At 40.8% G+C, this 16824-nt stretch overlaps 1 protein-coding gene across 1 annotated transcript in view; it reads right to left on the bottom strand.

Annotated features, from left to right (window-relative positions):
* Positions 1–16824, bottom strand: part of NUP188 (nucleoporin 188kDa) — a 50507-nt gene that overhangs the window by 33221 nt on the left and 462 nt on the right. Inside the window, exons 2-25 of the mRNA XM_014943028.1 lie at positions 15061–15115; positions 14392–14465; positions 13725–13809; positions 12956–13036; positions 12453–12497; positions 11648–11740; positions 11394–11513; positions 10661–10872; positions 9761–9875; positions 8848–9048; positions 7954–8043; positions 7316–7381; positions 6677–6796; positions 6068–6194; positions 5785–5940; positions 5316–5442; positions 4563–4650; positions 4393–4469; positions 4119–4233; positions 3651–3771; positions 3358–3424; positions 2819–2947; positions 1423–1556; positions 874–980 (exon numbers count right to left, since the gene is read on the bottom strand). Of these exons, the coding sequence (XP_014798514.1) occupies positions 874–980; positions 1423–1556; positions 2819–2947; positions 3358–3424; positions 3651–3771; positions 4119–4233; positions 4393–4469; positions 4563–4650; positions 5316–5442; positions 5785–5940; positions 6068–6194; positions 6677–6796; positions 7316–7381; positions 7954–8043; positions 8848–9048; positions 9761–9875; positions 10661–10872; positions 11394–11513; positions 11648–11740; positions 12453–12497; positions 12956–13036; positions 13725–13809; positions 14392–14465; positions 15061–15115 (2605 nt within the window). The remainder of the gene's footprint in view (positions 1–873; positions 981–1422; positions 1557–2818; positions 2948–3357; positions 3425–3650; positions 3772–4118; positions 4234–4392; positions 4470–4562; positions 4651–5315; positions 5443–5784; positions 5941–6067; positions 6195–6676; positions 6797–7315; positions 7382–7953; positions 8044–8847; positions 9049–9760; positions 9876–10660; positions 10873–11393; positions 11514–11647; positions 11741–12452; positions 12498–12955; positions 13037–13724; positions 13810–14391; positions 14466–15060; positions 15116–16824) is intronic.

The raw sequence follows: 16824 nt of genomic DNA, 5'->3' as shown, positions 1-16824 counted from the left end.
GCAAATTTTCCTCTTTGGCAATTCCACTCTATCCCTCACCTCTTTCTCAACCCCTTATTTCTCAAGGGTTATGACAAAACTGGAAAAGACAAAGAGAAAAAAACAGGTTTGGAATACTGATTCTTGAAATAAACAAACCCAGAGCTGGATTTATATGCTTGAATCATAGAATCATAGAATGGTTTGGGTTGGAAGGGACCTTAAAGATCATCTAGTTCCAACCCCCCTGCCATGGGCAGGGACACCTCCCACTAGACCAGGTTGCTCAAATAGCCATCCAGCCTGGCCTTGAACACCTCCAGTGATGGGGCAACCACAGCTTCTCTGGGCAACCTGTTCCAGTGCCTCACCACCCTCACTGTAAAGAATTTCTTCCTAGTATCTAACCTAAATCTCCCCTGAAACTGCAAATACATTTTCAGAAGTATAGTAGTCAAAAAGAGTAAGTCAAAAAGGCAAAGTTGAAAGCTCCCAATAAATACTTAAACAGGATTCTCAGTAAGATGTAAAAGTTCCAGTTACAAAGGTGATGTATTTAAGAGTATGACTTGAGAAAGTTGCTGAAAGAAGTGGAAAAAGATCAACCAGATGTGCAAATACTTTGCAGAAAACACCCCACTCCTGTAAAGCCTCTCAGTGAGATGGTAAGTGACTTCCAACACAGCAGAAGTTTACGTTCAAAAATTAAGGGCCCCTTTAAGTGATTTTTAATGTACCCTAACTTGCAGCTTTCAGTCCACACTGCCTTCAGCTGACTTGCATTAAGCTCCCTGATATAAAATAAAAGTCTGAAGAAATGATCTTGAAAGGACTTCAGTGGTGGAATCAGTCACACGGGGAGAAGCACAGGAGCACGTGTGTGTCTCATCTTACCGTCGCCAGTCGTTTGAGCAACTGGATGGCCAGGCGCGGGAGCGCAGGGTCGTGCTTGTGGTAGATGTATTTGGCCAAGACCGCAATAAGATTGTTTCCATGAGCACCTGGAGAGAACACAATTAAAATCAAAGAGAAGAAACCACAACAAGATGTAACTATTTACCAAATAACTTTCCATTGTTTCAACAAACAAATTCACCAAATAATAACTTCCATAGCAGAAGGTGAGAACTATGTCATTCTTCCAGGATAACAAGGCATGGGCCCAGCCAGAGGTATTAATAGCAGCTGATTTATTGTATTCTGTAATTAGACCCATCTCATCACAAAGCAGCAAACAATTAGCCACGTTTGCTTAATGCTTAAGCAGCTGTCTAAGGCAGAATGCCTTAGAGAACAGAGAACAGGCCTCCTCCCATCAGTAGAAACCACCTCTTGGTACCTTGAAATCTTAACTGCTCTTTGTAATGAGGCACATACTGATTATTTGCAAATAACCAAAAAAAAACCCAGCTTCCCAGGCTGCCCCCATGGAGAAACACGTACCATGCTGAGTCAGTGCCTGTTCCAATGGAGACACCACGCTGGAGGGGGGTTTCAACCGGATGACATTATTGGTAACCGAGAATGCCAGCTTAACTGTTTGGATCAGCAGTTGACCTTGGCCTTGGGACTCATCACTGGGATTCCAAAAAGAAACCAAAGTAACCATGTTGAAGGCTGACATTTATTACTTGCACAACATCCAAAGATGAAATTCTGTACTCTGTCAGTTGGGGATTGTAAGACATTTTTACTCAGACTGACATGTCACCACATAAAAACTGCTGAAATAAAACCCCCCTCCAAATCCACAAAAAATATTGTCTATGCAGCTCCAAGTTTTCAACATCAAACAAAAAAGAAAAATAGCCTTACAGCCAATTGTCACTTTTTTTTCCCCCCTTTTTGGGATACAGAGATTTAAAATGTGCTAAAACAAAGGGAGAAACATTTATGGAATTAATCTCTCAGAAATTATAGCGTACCAAAAGTGAATGAAGAGATAAAACTGGTTCTAAGTCTGATATTTTCCTAAGATTTTTCCTTATCAGATAAACATTCTGAAGAGACATTGAAGCCAAAAAGGTTTCTCAAACAGGTCTCACTTTCTCCTTAACAAGTTTTGATTCCCTTCCAGACTTGTTTGGAAAGAAAAAACTGGCAGACTTTCTCAGGAACAATCTGCTAGCTAGTTTGGCTGGGTGTGTCAAGTCAGGTTGGCCAGGCAAAGAGAACAGAGGAAAGGAGAGAGATTCAACCACAGCTACAGCAAAAGATTCAAGCCTCGGTGAAAGCTGTATAAGGAATTTAAGGCACTCAACACTGCAGACATCTTTAATACTTCCAGAGTACTTCCAACACTGCAGACATCTTTAATACTTCCAGATAATAACCTGCTTTCAGAACCACCCTGAAAAGACTGATCATCCCCCTAGTACTTCCAAAATTAGAGTTCAAGCTTTATTACAATTTATTAATGAGCATAATTTCACTGGAACTCTGATGTTACTTGAAGACACAGAACTTGTAACATTGGCTCTAATCTCGCTTCCAATTCACTCACTCAAACATATAAATTGCATTCAAGTGAATTTTTAATTTAAAAAAAATATGTAACTGCTAGCAAATGTTAAACAATTGAACACATTTACACCCACTGGCATGCTCCAAATGTCATTTAGAAATATAAAACTGAAACAACTGCATGAAATGGATACTGTACAGCAAAGACTACGTACAGACCTGGAACAAACAAGGCTTGTTCCTCCAGACCATCCAAGGCAGCTGCCATGGCAAGCTGCTGAGCTGACTCCCTCTTAAATGCAATCAACTACAGTTAAGTTTAAAAATTATCATTTGCTTCTTTCCTCACACCACTGAAATGAACCACACAACTCACCTGCTAGACTGGGAGGCCATTACCATATCGATAGTGTCCACACCAATTCCCATGATGTTAATGACAGCTTGTCCTGCTTCGGTGTTGGCCAGGCTGAAGATGCACAGGGACTGGAGGCTGGGGGCATTGCTGGGAGACACAAACACAGGACATCATCACTAGGAGCACTTGCAGGATTTTCCCACCTAACACTTAAAAAACCACCACAAAATAATCTCTTCATTTCTACAACCCCCCTGACCCCTGCTTTATTCTCCCTTCTACCTTCTTCAGAGTGGATGCACTGAATAGGAAAGTGGATGGCTGTATGTCCCAGGAAATCTATTTAACTGGTTTCTCTTTCTTCACCAGCTGTTCTAAAAAAAAAAAATGTCCCTAATCCTCTTCCACGCTTCGTGTAATCAGTAACACTGAAAAGAGCTGGAACCAGCACAGCACAACCACCCCAGTTCATTCCTAGTCATATACACTCAAAAACTGAAACAAAAAATAGCAACTAGCCAGGCTAGGGCAGAGCTGAAATCCACCACCTGTCTTACCTGCTGCGAGGATCCATTTCAGGGCATAAATTCAGTATAGCATGGATCAACTGCAGGATAAGGCATCCTGAAACAGAGATGAAATGGATTATTCAGTTTTCAGGAAGATATGTTGCCTAGTTCCTAATATTTTCAGACAAATCACAGCATCTAGCAATACATACAAATCAAATCCCATATGGTAGCTAGAAAAGGCATGATAAAAAAGGGAGTAAAAATTCACACATCCTCTCTGCAAAGACAGATGATCCTTTTTATCCCCTCCTCCTCCTTCTCACCCCCAGCATCCTTACCAATTTTCTCTCTCACTCCATGAGAGTTGTAACGCCATTTGTGATAATTTGGTAACATCTCCTTCAGGACAAACACAATGCAAGGCACTAGTCCTTGGCTCTGGGTGCTACCAAGTTGCCCCTGGGAGAAACACAAATGTTATTGTTCCCCTTCTGATTAAAAGGGCAAGAAACCTTTTGTAAGAAGATATGTTATATGTCTTTAAAGCGTGAGCAAACTATCGAGCATGGGGACATAGATTTACAAGCAACTTCTATTCTTTTGTAGATCAGATAAATCAAAACAGCTCTTTGAGTAAATCAGACTACAGAGAAAGCACAAACAGTAGCACAGAAGGGAGTGTCAACCAACAATTATTCATAGAGACCTGTTTGATGCACAGGGGTCTCAGACACAGCTGTATTTCACTTTCCTATCATAACAGCCTACAGCTGTCTCCACTTGCAGAGCATTCCAAAAGCACTCACCCGGACGAGAGTCGTGATCAGGTTCAGGAAGGAGACAGTAACACTGTACTCGCCTTGAGGCTGTTCTATGCTCATCAACAGGTTTCCATAGCCCCCAGCATTCATTCCCTCTGCACTGTAAAAGGAGGAAGAGGGTTTGTTACACGAATAGCAGGATTCTGGCATGAGTGAGAGCTGCCAGATGCATAGGTTTCACACTGGCAAAAAGTTCTTAGGACAGGTTATGAATAGGTTAGAAAAAAAAAAACACGAAAGACTGGGGGATCAGCAATACCTAATCATGTGATTCATACTGGACACTGGATTGGCAACAAATGGTAAGAACCCCGTATGGTGAAGGTCAGTCCAAACCTGCAAGATAAAAAGTAAAGATATTCCCTCTCATTCATGTATACACATCTACTAGTTCTCAAACCCAGCAAATCCAGAAGGTTATTTCCTCACCTTGGCTGGCATCCGAGCAGCCAGCACTGTCAAACAATTGACACAAGAAGCAATAACATCCACAGGGGGGGAGATTACAGTTGTTAGCCTAGGAAAAAGAAATATTATTCATAAAAAGCACTGCCATCTGTGGTCTATCCCATACACTGTTGTTTTGATAAAAAAAAAAATCCTTCTCTCTTGCTGAAGTGCGCAAGTATAAATTATTCACAAGTATACCCAACCAGGTATACCCAACCCAAATACAGACACCAGAGTCTGCACTTTCAGTCTAGACTTGCCACCTCCCCCTCACACCTGAGTCAGATCAATTTACTGCAAGAGACAGAGCTGGCAAGACAGCAGACTGTCACAGCGAACGATAATTATGCAGCAGAACATCAATTCCCAGGCACTTAACACTGAGAGGAGAGTTAATAAGCACAACTGTTTTAACACCTGGAAGCTACTGCTCTAATATCTTTTATTCTTCTTTCATGTAATTATAGCTACCAACAAAAAAATGCCTTTAAATGGATACAATTGCACAACATTCAGGAAAGAAGTGGAAGAGGGGCCATCCTGCTGCATCAAAGCATTAATGTGTGTAGCCAGAAGAGTCTTGAGAACTGAACACCAGTCTCAGGGAGTTCAAACACTGAGAGACACTTCTTGCAAAGGTCTTGGCAAAATTATTAATTAGCCATTCTTCCGCTCATTATATCTTCTCAGGTACCCCTGGTATTAGTGACTTCATGCTGGTCAGGGACTTACCTCTGCAGGAGCATGTAGATTCGTGAGGTGATCGGCAGAAGGCAATCTGCTATCGATACATCAGTGCTGATGACTTTATGAACCAGATCAATTATTGGCTTGACCCTCTGGCAATGTTGAATCACATCTGGGTAAAGAAAATTAACACAAGAATGCAAAATCATACTTAAGCAGTAATCGAATCTGGAACAACACACATTAATCTTAGCACACATCATTCCCCATACCAAAACACATTTATCTCATCTATCTCAACTTTTTCCTCATCTAAAATTTATCTCATCTCACTATATGCTCTTGGCCTTTTGCAGGGAATTTCACAGTACTATAATAATTTAAAGAATAGGTTTCTTGGAAAGTATTCCATGCTCTTTCAAAAGTATTCAGAACTGTTCAATCCTACTAGTAACCTCAAACCGATAGCGATTAACAATCATTTATTTTCTTTTATACTCCCAGCCTATCTCACCTGCTGTCGAAACAACATGGAGCAGCATCTCAATCTCACAGGTAAACAGTGTCCAGCTGCTGTAGGAATACTCCCATCGTACCAAATAAGCCTGGTCATCCAGCATCACTTGGCCCACTGTTCCCTGAGGTATCCGCAGATTTGTTTGACCTAGTCCTAAAAAGTGAAGAAGCAGGTGAAATGAAGTCACAAATTTACCCATGAGTTAGAAGGCAAATAAAGAACTAAATTCAAAGCACTTCAAAGCATTTCAAGAAGAAAAGCTCAAGTGCAGTTTCCTTACCAAGAGGATAGAGGAGCTTTGGAGCCTGTCTTCGCCAAAGTGTGCCATCTTCATGAGAGATCACATCAGGAGGTTTATGCTTGTACAGTTCAATATAGAAGGACATTTTATCCAGGAAACTGTATACCTGCAGACAGAGAAAGCTTAAACAATACATCCAAACAGCCAGACCTTCTTAAAAATTAATCAACCTGTCATTTCCAGGAATAGGCAAGTTTTCTTGACGTGGACAATATCCTTCTAATACACCAACCCTACCAAAACATTATTAGACAGCCCACATGTCCAGACAAGTATCATTTAATGAATGTACTTTACTTCTTATGAGTAAAGTACAACCTGAAAAATTAGGCAGTATCTTAATCTTCAGCCATTAGAGTTTAAAAGTTTTCTAAAAGAAAACTGACACAAAACAGTGTCCTGCAACAGCACAGGACTAAAAAGGAGCCCTGTCCACTGTTCTTTGGCAAAAGCTTAATGTCTGTTATCTAAGATTGCAATGGAGATAAGCACACGTAATGACAGAAAGAATCACGCAGCACTATCACGTAGCACACTATTCCCATCTTAAAATAAAACATCTCCCAAACACCAAGAGAGATCCCCTACCTTTTTTGCAGTAGATTTATCAGACACAAGGGCTTGGAGCAGCTGAAGGAGAGGAGTAAGAAGATGGGGGAACATCCCACACACACTGTCCAGGATAATACCCAGACCCGCAGTAGGTTCCTGGTGGTGAAAAAAGAAAACAAACATATTACTAAAAAGAAATGCTGAAGTATAGCACAAGGATACAGTTCCTTTTTAAGTTGTACATTTAGCATTAATCATGCACAAAAGTATCACTCCAGTCCTTGCACAGACTAAAGCATGAGGCAGTGTGCAAGTATAAGGCAGGAACCAAGACTATAATGCATTACATATCATCCTAATTCTGTGACAACAGAAAAAGAAGCACAATGCTTTTGCCAGCAGTTAGTTCAATCCTTGCAACCCCAGCCCTGGTTTAAACTATCACCTATATTAAAACTTGTTCCAGTATCCTTCAAGAGTAAAGCCAAGGCTGTACCTAAAAGGCAGGAAAGGGCAAAAATAAATCAAAGATAGATACAAACAAACACTAGCTCCTCAGACCCTCCTAGAAACCAACTAATAAATACAACTAGTCTGTTCCTTTCCTAAAAGGGGATGTTTTATCAGGTTTTAGTTATGAGCAAGGTAGGTCAAAGAAGTTGCCAATACACTCACCGTCTTCCAGAAGAGCTGAGGAATGCTGGAAGCTGCCAGAACTTCACATGCAGCATCAATTATATCCTTCACAGGATGAGAGGTCAGAGAGAATCAAAGTTACTTTACACAAGGTGATTTCATCCCAACCAAGTTCTGCCACATATTTGGAATTTAAGTTTCCATGTCTACCAGCCAAGATGTAACTACCTCCTCTAGTCACAACAGAAACACCCAACACACCCAAACCCAGAACACACAGCCAGCCTAAAGCCGTGTTCCTTATCATGACTGGACTGGCCAGGACAAATATATCTGCAAAGAGCTACATAATATCTTCTCAAACTTGTAAATGGAGTATGTATTATTTTCATTGCTTTGGATGCATCAGCAATTAGTTTCAAATCCATAGGACTTCAAGTGCAAGATATGATCTTTCATTATTAATCAGCCAGTTTGCAGAGGTTTTTGCTAAATTTGAATTATGTAAATGCAGTAGGGAAAAGAGCAAATCACTCTTTCAGATCTATCTAAGTCACATATAGTTTGCAGTCTCAAATGCAAGATTACAATTTAACAAAGGCAATTAACACCAGTTATGACAGGTTACTTTAAATTAGGTAACAGAAAATTAGGTAACAGACACCTCAGATGCTTACCTGCTGATTGCCCAATGTATGTAGTTCCAGTGACGTCAGGACAAAGGAAAGAAGTCCATAAATACACATACAAGCTGTGCTGGCAGTACACTGGGAAGAAAGAATACACAAAGCCATTATAGGAAAGACGATGGATTACAGAACACACTGTAACTGTACTCAGTCTGCTTTAAAACTGAGTAACTGCCTTTTCCATCCATCCTTGCTGCAGTCAGCAGAGAGGCAGTGAAACAGGAGGCAGTCATTAGTTAAGCTCCACATTAGCATCACACATTTCATCAAAATGAGAATTTTTGCCACTACCATTATCATTAGAACTGCCTTCCAAACAACAAGAAAAGAAGCACTCAGCATTCACAGAAATCAAAAGCATTTGCTTTCACTGGTTTCTGCCTACAAAGTAGTTTACTCTTGTACACAGTATTGTCTAATGAAACCATATACGAAGAATAGGCCAGAGTTAAATTGTCCAGTACTCAAGATCCACAATGATCTATTGTACACAGTATTGTCTAATGAAACCATATATGAAGAATAGGGCAGAGATAAATCATCCAGTTCTCAAGATCCACAATGGCAACTACGCTTATGGAGGCAAATCAATAAATGTGATTAAATGCAGTCTATTCTGCTCAAAAGAGATGTAGTTCCTCAACTTACAAAAGCTTTTTTTATTATTCTTTGGACATAAAAATCTGTTTCATTTCAACTTGATTTCTGATCTTCGCTGAAAAAAGGTAAGATGATAAAACATGCTTTACAGCATACTCTGCTTAAAACCAGATTTAGCTTGAAAGAACATTCGTCGAAAGTCATCTACTTCCCATCATACCTTTACATCGGCAGCAGTTAAAAACCTTCAAGAGCTTACATATATGATTATAAGACACTCACATTCTTCCCCCCACTGCTCAGCGACCGCAGCAGCTTTGTCAGATACTGGAATACATTCAGCTGGATGGCAGTGCTGCCCATTCTCCTGATGACGTTTGCGGACTCGTCTGGGTTTACAGTGTGACGGAGCAGAGCCCAGGCCAAAAGCACCGGAGCATGATGTGAGACATCCCCCAACTGCAGCAGCTGATTGTCCATCTCCTGCACAGAGAACAAGACAAAAGCAAAATAGTTGAGATCTTCTGAAAGAAGTTCATACTCAGCAAGCACAGAGCTGGTTGTGTCTTCTCGCTAACAGTCGCCTTTCCCTTGTAGATAATTATTTCGAACACACAACTGAATAAATCATATACCTGCAGCCTTGGTCTGTTGTTCTGCATGGTTTACTGACTAGTTGGTCTAACCCCAGATGTTCTCTGTCTTAAAAGCACTGACACCAGAAATCTTTTCTTTCATTCCCTTCTGGAAACTTCACAATGACTATTTCTTTGCACACATCTTTCTTTAGAGAAAGTTCCAGGATAACCAAGGAAATATAAGAAGAATTATCCTTGGTCTGTTGTTCTGCATGGTTTACTGACTAGTTGGTCTAACCCCAGATGTTCTCTGTCTTAAAAGCACTGACACCAGAAATCTTTTCTTTCATTCCCTTCTGGAAACTTCACAATGACTATTTCTTTGCACACATCTTTCTTTAGAGAAAGTTCCAGGATAACCAAGGAAATATAAGAAGAAGAATTAATTTCATTCTTATTTGCCTCAGAATGTTGTGTGGATGCTAGTTCCTACACTTGGTCAACAAAGTCAAGGATCAGAAACTTGCAGACATAACCTATTAACATCTCTGCTTGGGTAATCACAGTAACTTCTGCATTGTTAGACCCGACAAGGGGTTATTCTGCCAGTGCTCTACCTGGTGGATGCGCTCACTGTTGGCTAACTTGTGCTCCTCCGTCCTGTCATCCAAAGCACGCTCATGGAGGGAGTCGATTTCCATGCCTTCCACCAGAATAAGAGCACTAAAGTAGCTGCAAGTAGGAAAAGAATGAAAACAAGTAGGTCAGAAACTTTATTTAAGAATTCAGGTTGGGGTTTTTTTTAATTATAAGTGGTCAAAAACCAACATTTAGTTTGCTTTTGTTCAGCTCTTCTCTGAAGCACTAAGAAATTACATGAAATTAAGAGCAGGCAATCCAAATTTTGTCTTTAAATGCTAGTATATGACAGATTACAGTCTTCGTAACTCCCATTTCTGGTTGAACAGACAAAAAAAGGTCACTGAAATTTGAAGGTAACTTTTTCACCTTTGTAACTCTCTACCACCTGGCAGGATTTTCATTCCCCCTGGCTGCAGCTCGAGTGATGTCCCATGCAGCAAAATGAAGACATTACTGTTATTTCTAAGCAGACCCACAATAGCTCAAGCGGAGGCAAGACCTCCAGGTCAGAGAGGGACCGCTGGCCTCCATGCAGGTACCAGCCACACCACAGGGCTGGGAAGATGCAATTTCACTTCACCACCAGAACATCTAAGGAGGAGCAGCACAACGTCTTCACTGCCATTCTTACCAGAGGCAAGATTATATAGTAGATTAAAGCTAGCATATGGATACCTCTCAATTTTGCAATCACACCCTCATTTTGCCACAAACCTCCCATGTGACCAGAAAAGCTCTTTTGCCATCATCACAATAAGCTTAGCTTGAAATACTGGTGATTTTAATAGGCAGCAGCAAGAATTAAAAATGCTTTTTTCTTGAGGAAAACAATAGTTTTGCTCTGTACTCACTTCACAAATACACATGACACTTACCCAATACGATCCACCAGGTGATCCATGCTCTCGTCTACCAAATGTCTGTTGGTTTGTCTAGTGCCAAATCCCTGTTCTTTGAACATCTTTGCAAATGCCAGAAGCTCATCAGGTGCCATCTCAAAGTAGGCATAGTAGAGAAAGATGACTTCCAGGAGCATGGACTGTTCACGGAGACATTGCACAAACCAACGGGAAACCTGACGTTCTGTCTGCACAAGGAAAAGTTCTACCATCACATGGTGAAGCCCACAGGTCAGTCAAAGCAGTTAGAAACTAAGTGTTGAAGCATTTCAACAGCTCGTGTAGCCAGTGGTTTGTATCAATAGCAAGGAAATCCACTACAAATACAGAGTGTGCTGATGCAGAGAGTTTATTAATAAACTACACTCAAATGGATCTGTTAGCCTAGGGCTACCAACGGATTCATTACAAGGAACAATATGTTTCTCTGTTTCTAAACAAAAGTATTCTTTCAGTTTATTAATAAACTACACTCAAATGGATCCGTTAGCCTAGGGCTACCAATGGATTCATTACAAGGAACAATATGTTTCATGCAACTCTCTCTGTTTCTAAGCAAAAGTATTCTTTTAGAGAGAAAAGAAATTTTGGGTTTCTTGGACCAGCAGAAACATCCTTTTTTACTACCTCTGCACATACCCATTTTCCAATACACTACATAAACGAAAGACTTTATAAGTTTGATAAATAACAGCAAGAAACACAATACCATGAGATTTCCATGTGTTTCCCACGTAGGAGCTTCTGCTTTGTACAGTGCTTCAAACTGCTTCCGGTAATTGGGAACTAGTTCCTTGTCCAACTTTTCAACACACTGGAAGTATTGTGCCTGAAATAGAATAAATAGAGGTCTCACATGCACACTCACAGGCTGTTTACAATCACAAGTGGATAATTACTACACAACTTATATATCTACCCTATTTCAATGACATCGTGGCCAGTAAAAGGTTCTGTACTCACTGTGTAAGGGTGTCTCTCATCCTGAAAATAAGTGAGTAGATGGAGGACGCAGCGCAGAATGCAGATCCTCTCTTCATAGTAATAGTCAGCAAGCTGTGAATGCACAGGGTCATTGAGATCAGCCTCCTATAGTGTCCAACCCCCACATGCTTTCCTCTATAGTAATAGTCAGCAAGCTGTGAATGCACACATTGAGGTCAGCCTCCTATAGTGTCCAACCCCCACATGCTTTCCTCTCCCATATACTGCCAAGGCCTTCAGCACAATATACAGTGCTCAAACATTACCACAGACAGAGTTTCAACTAAGCAGTTTATAAGCTATATGGAAAAAAAAAAAACCACCCACCCAACTTAATTAACTTTGCAGAACTCAATAAAATGTCCCCATAGGGACATGTCTATAATTACACTGCTAAGTTAGAAAACTTGGAAAAGGAGGGCAAAAAGACAGACAGAGATGATCTCTCCTTCCTCATCCCTACTATCCTCTGTCAGGTATGATCACCCCTCTCCGTTTCAGAGTTGTCACTTCAGACAATAACATATAAACCACAGGAAACAGAAGTGTGCATATGCCCAACTAAATTCCCCAATATTAAGCCTAAAATTTCCTTTCTGTAGCAACTACTAACACTGTTCAAATCTTTAGGCACATCCCTCTTTTTCAGAAACATCTTCTAAAATCTGTTCTTTATATGAAGGAATACTTCAATTATTCCAAGATTTTCTGGATCCATAGAAATAAAAGTCAGTTGTCTGTCAACAGATCTTTTCAACAGAAAATACAAATGGAAATTACTAACCTTCAGCATCAGAGCCTGACTCTGCCTTTCATCCTGAAGAATTGTCTGTAAGCAAAACACAACAAAATAAAAAATTATCTACTGCAGAAATACATACAAAAAAAAAGACTGAAATAAATAAAAGACAATTTTTCTTCCTATTTCTTTTGGAAAGACAGATTCCAAAAGTACAAAGCCAGTACTCATTTGTAACTACGTATTTGTTCTTCATCCCCACTCACTTTCCTTCAGAAATCTCTAACTTTCCTGTACTCCTGCAACAGAGAGAGGAGCTGAATCCTTGGAGAGAGACTCAAGCAGGAAGAGGGACTAGGAAGTTAGGCCTGGGTATCTGCTATCACATTCCCTTACAGCAGCACCTGAGCATTGTAGGTTCAGAGAAGAAAAGCTACAAACCCGTTTCCAAATCAGAACTCAGACTCACATGTGACCATCTGCATCAAGAAACTACCAGCATTAAGGAAAGATGTGGAGTAAACAGAATGTAAATAGGAGCTATGGACCTTGAGGGAGTCCCTTGTTCCTCTGTAATCCTCTTGAAGATAACACTGTAACAACTGCACGCTTTGTTCTTCATCCAGACCCTGAAAAAAAAGAGATGCTCTGAAATGAATAAAAGGCAACTGAATTCATTAAAGATGAAGATTCTCTCCAAATATTCAGGGAGCTCTTCTCCTCAAAGTAAAATACCTTTCATAACATGCCAAAAGAAATTTTTTTTTTCATCAGACACATGCTTGATTTAGTCAGCACTTGTGTTTAAAGCAAAATACGTGAGCTTTGATGTTGCTCAGATGTAGCCAGTTTAACTTCAGCAAATGAAATATAACAGTGATTTTAAAAAAAAGTACTGCCACCAGTCACTGAATTCCAGCTTCTGGCTTGAAGGAACATAACTCTGCATGTAAACTGACAGTATTTTCTAATATGGCAACTGATCTAAAGGACATCGTTTTCTACCTGAGCAGTTTCAGATGTCTTGAAAGAACCCAAGAAAGAGCAAAAGCGGGTGACTTTCAGGAAAGTAGGGCCCTTTGCAGCAGGAGGGGGTGTTAACCAGAGAAACCACAATACCCCAAGGTCACTGATCACTTTTAAAAATTTACACCTAGAGCCCCAACATAAATTTCTAACATCCTTTAGACTACTTTGAACTGAAAAGAATTTAAGTTTCCATTCAACATCAAGAAGTTTACTTAAATAACAGAATCCCAATAACAATGCATTCCAATTGCAGGGATAAAAAATAACCAGAATAGCACCTTCACTCACCAAAAACTTGCTGACCCTCAGACCCAACTCTTTTAGTGGAGCAGCTACATCTTTATCAGCTTTTATTTTTTCTGCGGAAGTTGTACTAAAGAAAAAAGAAATTTTAGTCATGAAAAATGCAGCAATCCCAAAGAATGAACTAAAGAGGCTTAATTTCAAAGTTTTCAGTTTGAACAGAATATTTGCATTTTCTTCAATGGCATTCCAGTATTTCATACAATATTGTGTAGTCTTCCCACCAGACAAAATTTAACATTGTTCACGATTATTACTATAATAAATGTGGGCTATATTCATTCCACCTTCTCCAATGAGGGAATCTGCATTATCTTTCTGAGATGACCTGAGTGTCGAGAGAAATCACTTCTCCACAGGGTACACACCTGCACATGATCACTGAGCTCAGCAGAGGCAAGGGTTAAGAGCTACCTCATGTAAGTAATGACAGCAGAAACTGCTGTTAATTCTTTCTGGTCTGTATTTCACACCCCGAAATGCTATGTGGATTAAGTACTTTTTCTTACTATTCCTCTTCTGAAATCTCAAGTCACGCAAGAGGGTAAAAATCTATTTGTATGTGATCAGAGAGAAATACTCAACATGCTCCCCTGCTTACTAAGAGACCCCATTTTAGTGGTTAATTTCTAAAATCAGGCAATTACTATACCTTGGCGGTTTATAGTATGAAAGTCCCTCTAACAATCTCTGCCAGTGCTTGTTCAATTCTGCAGCGATCTGAGCCTAAAAAAAGAACAAAATGTTACTGAACGGATTCCTCAGCGTACACTGCTGAGTATCAGATTTGTTAATTTTAAGTGAAGCAAAGAAATTCCACCACCACAGAGAGACACAAGACAAGCATCTATGATTCAGACCGATTCAAGGTGCGTATTGTATGAGAAAGCTCGCTGCCTCACCTAATCACAGGAAGGGAGAGGGAATAGGAGGCAACGGACTAGGTTCAGAAACATTTGGATTTCCAACCTCTGGGCAAATTCTTGAAAGCACGGGCTCCGTCCCAGAAAATAAGGAAGCGGGCTGTACCACTCATGAATACCCCAGGGCAGCCAGTCTAGAAAGTAGCACTTGTGTGTCCGCTCCAGAAAGGGAACCACCTTTTCACATACACCCTTCCAGGTAGTTCATGAAGCAGCTACAAACAAGGAGTGGAAGAATGAACAAGTAGCGGAGACAAAGCAACAAAAATCGCACCGAGGAAGAGGGAAAAGCAGCAAAACATGTTTTCACTAATATTCAACCAGATGTACAAGTGATACATCTGGCCATGCAGTCCATTCAGTGATGGGCAAACCTCCTTAGTGAGACATGGACTTACTGGTTCTCTTAAAGCTGATCTGCCCAGAAGAATTGTCCACAGTTCTCTGCTGCTCCTGTATACGAAAGGAAAAGGTGGAGACTATTTTAATGTATTTTAATGCTGAACACTATTTCAGATTTCCATTTAGCTTACACCTTTTCAAACCTGCAGTTAACTCTGAGCAGATCACACTGCAGCATAAGAAAACAGATTTAAGGAACATTAGTTTTTAGCTGATCAGTTTCAGATGTCCTGGAAAAGCCAGGAAAGACCCCAAAAGGGTGACAACCAATATAGCAAGAGTTGCAAACTCATATCAAAGAAATATCACATTTATATTGGTTTATTAGCTCAATTTGGTTTTGCTAATTGGATGTTTGAGGTTAGTAAAAAGAAACCTAATGGAAATATAGAGCAGTATCTTATTTAGTTGTATTTGATGCTCTCCACCAAATTCTTCCATAATAATTTCATCCTTCACTCTAAGTAGAACATAAAACTGGATGAAGTGAAAAATTCCAACACCTTTACACCAGGTAGAATGATTTGCCACAGATCTTCACAATATTTACCCTTGGCTTCTTGTTTCTACCTGAGAACTCTGCAGAAAAACCGATTTGCACTATAAGGTATTACAGATCAAACCCTGACCCTGGCATACGCATCCAGAAAAATGAGTCTTCCTACAACAGCTCTGAAAAAGCACGTTTGCCAAAAAGAGTACTTCAGGAACTTAAATAAATGCTGATTTGACAGCAGCGTAATACAAATCAGGAGTTAAACACCACAGCTCCCCACGCAAAGACTGTCTACAAAAGCAAGAACACTCATTGACTTATTTTTAGAATAGCACCATCAAAATAACTCACTATGGCAGTGAAAGTCATCTGTAACTTCTGACACACGGTGCCATTTAAAGGGTAAGACCTATTATTTCCAGTACAACTGTCAACATAATTTCTACCTGCTAATTCCTCGATAGTTAGGTGCACCTCCCTGTGTATATGCTAACGAACCTCCCCACGGCTGGGCTGGCAGCGAGCTCTGGGTGACACCTCTCCAGCCCACACAGAGCACCAAAAGGCCACAGAATTTTACCAAGAAAAGAATCACTTTGTAGAACTGAGCACCAGCCTCACAGAGCCAACCCTGCTCCGTTTCATCTCCTCCCAACCTCTTCTGTGAATAAACCAGACCAAGGTGTGTTGCCAGTTCATTAAACAGACTCCAAGACAGTTAAGGATGGAAAGCTCCCTTTATGTGATCCCATGGAACAGTGGTGTTCTTGTCCCCATTAGAGCATAAAGATATTAAGGTAATAAAAATTAGACATCTAGCAACACTCCAGAGCCTAAAAACATGACAGGTCAACAAACGTGCTCCACATAAACGAAGGCACCGATGTGAAGCGATCACAGAACCGGGGGCTCACTGAGCAGCTTCCTTTACGCGTCTCCCACACCTCTGATTTTCAAATTTGACAAGAGTTGCCCAAAAAGGTGAAAAAGCCACCCCGGGAAGGCTCTGCCCCTCAGGAGAGCAGCCGCGGGCCCCGGCGGGCGCTCTGACAGGCGCCGCCGACATGTCGGGCGCCAGGTCGCGACTTCAGCCTCGCGAAAGCTTTTCCACAGTTCTAACATTTCACCCTTTACAATACGGCAGCATAAATGCAAAAAAACCCCACCGAAAAGCCTCTAACAGCGACATCCGGCCGCCCGGGGAGCTCGCCGCCAGGCGCCTCAGAGAGGGAGGGGGCGGGGCCTCGCCGCGCGCGCGGGGGGC

Source organism: Calidris pugnax, unplaced genomic scaffold, assembly GCF_001431845.1.
Source record: "Calidris pugnax isolate Ruff unplaced genomic scaffold, ASM143184v1 scaffold102, whole genome shotgun sequence".
Lineage (NCBI taxonomy): Eukaryota > Metazoa > Chordata > Aves > Charadriiformes > Scolopacidae > Calidris > Calidris pugnax.
The sequence above is the reverse complement of the archived record's forward strand: the minus strand, read 5'-3'. Positions and strand labels throughout refer to the sequence as shown.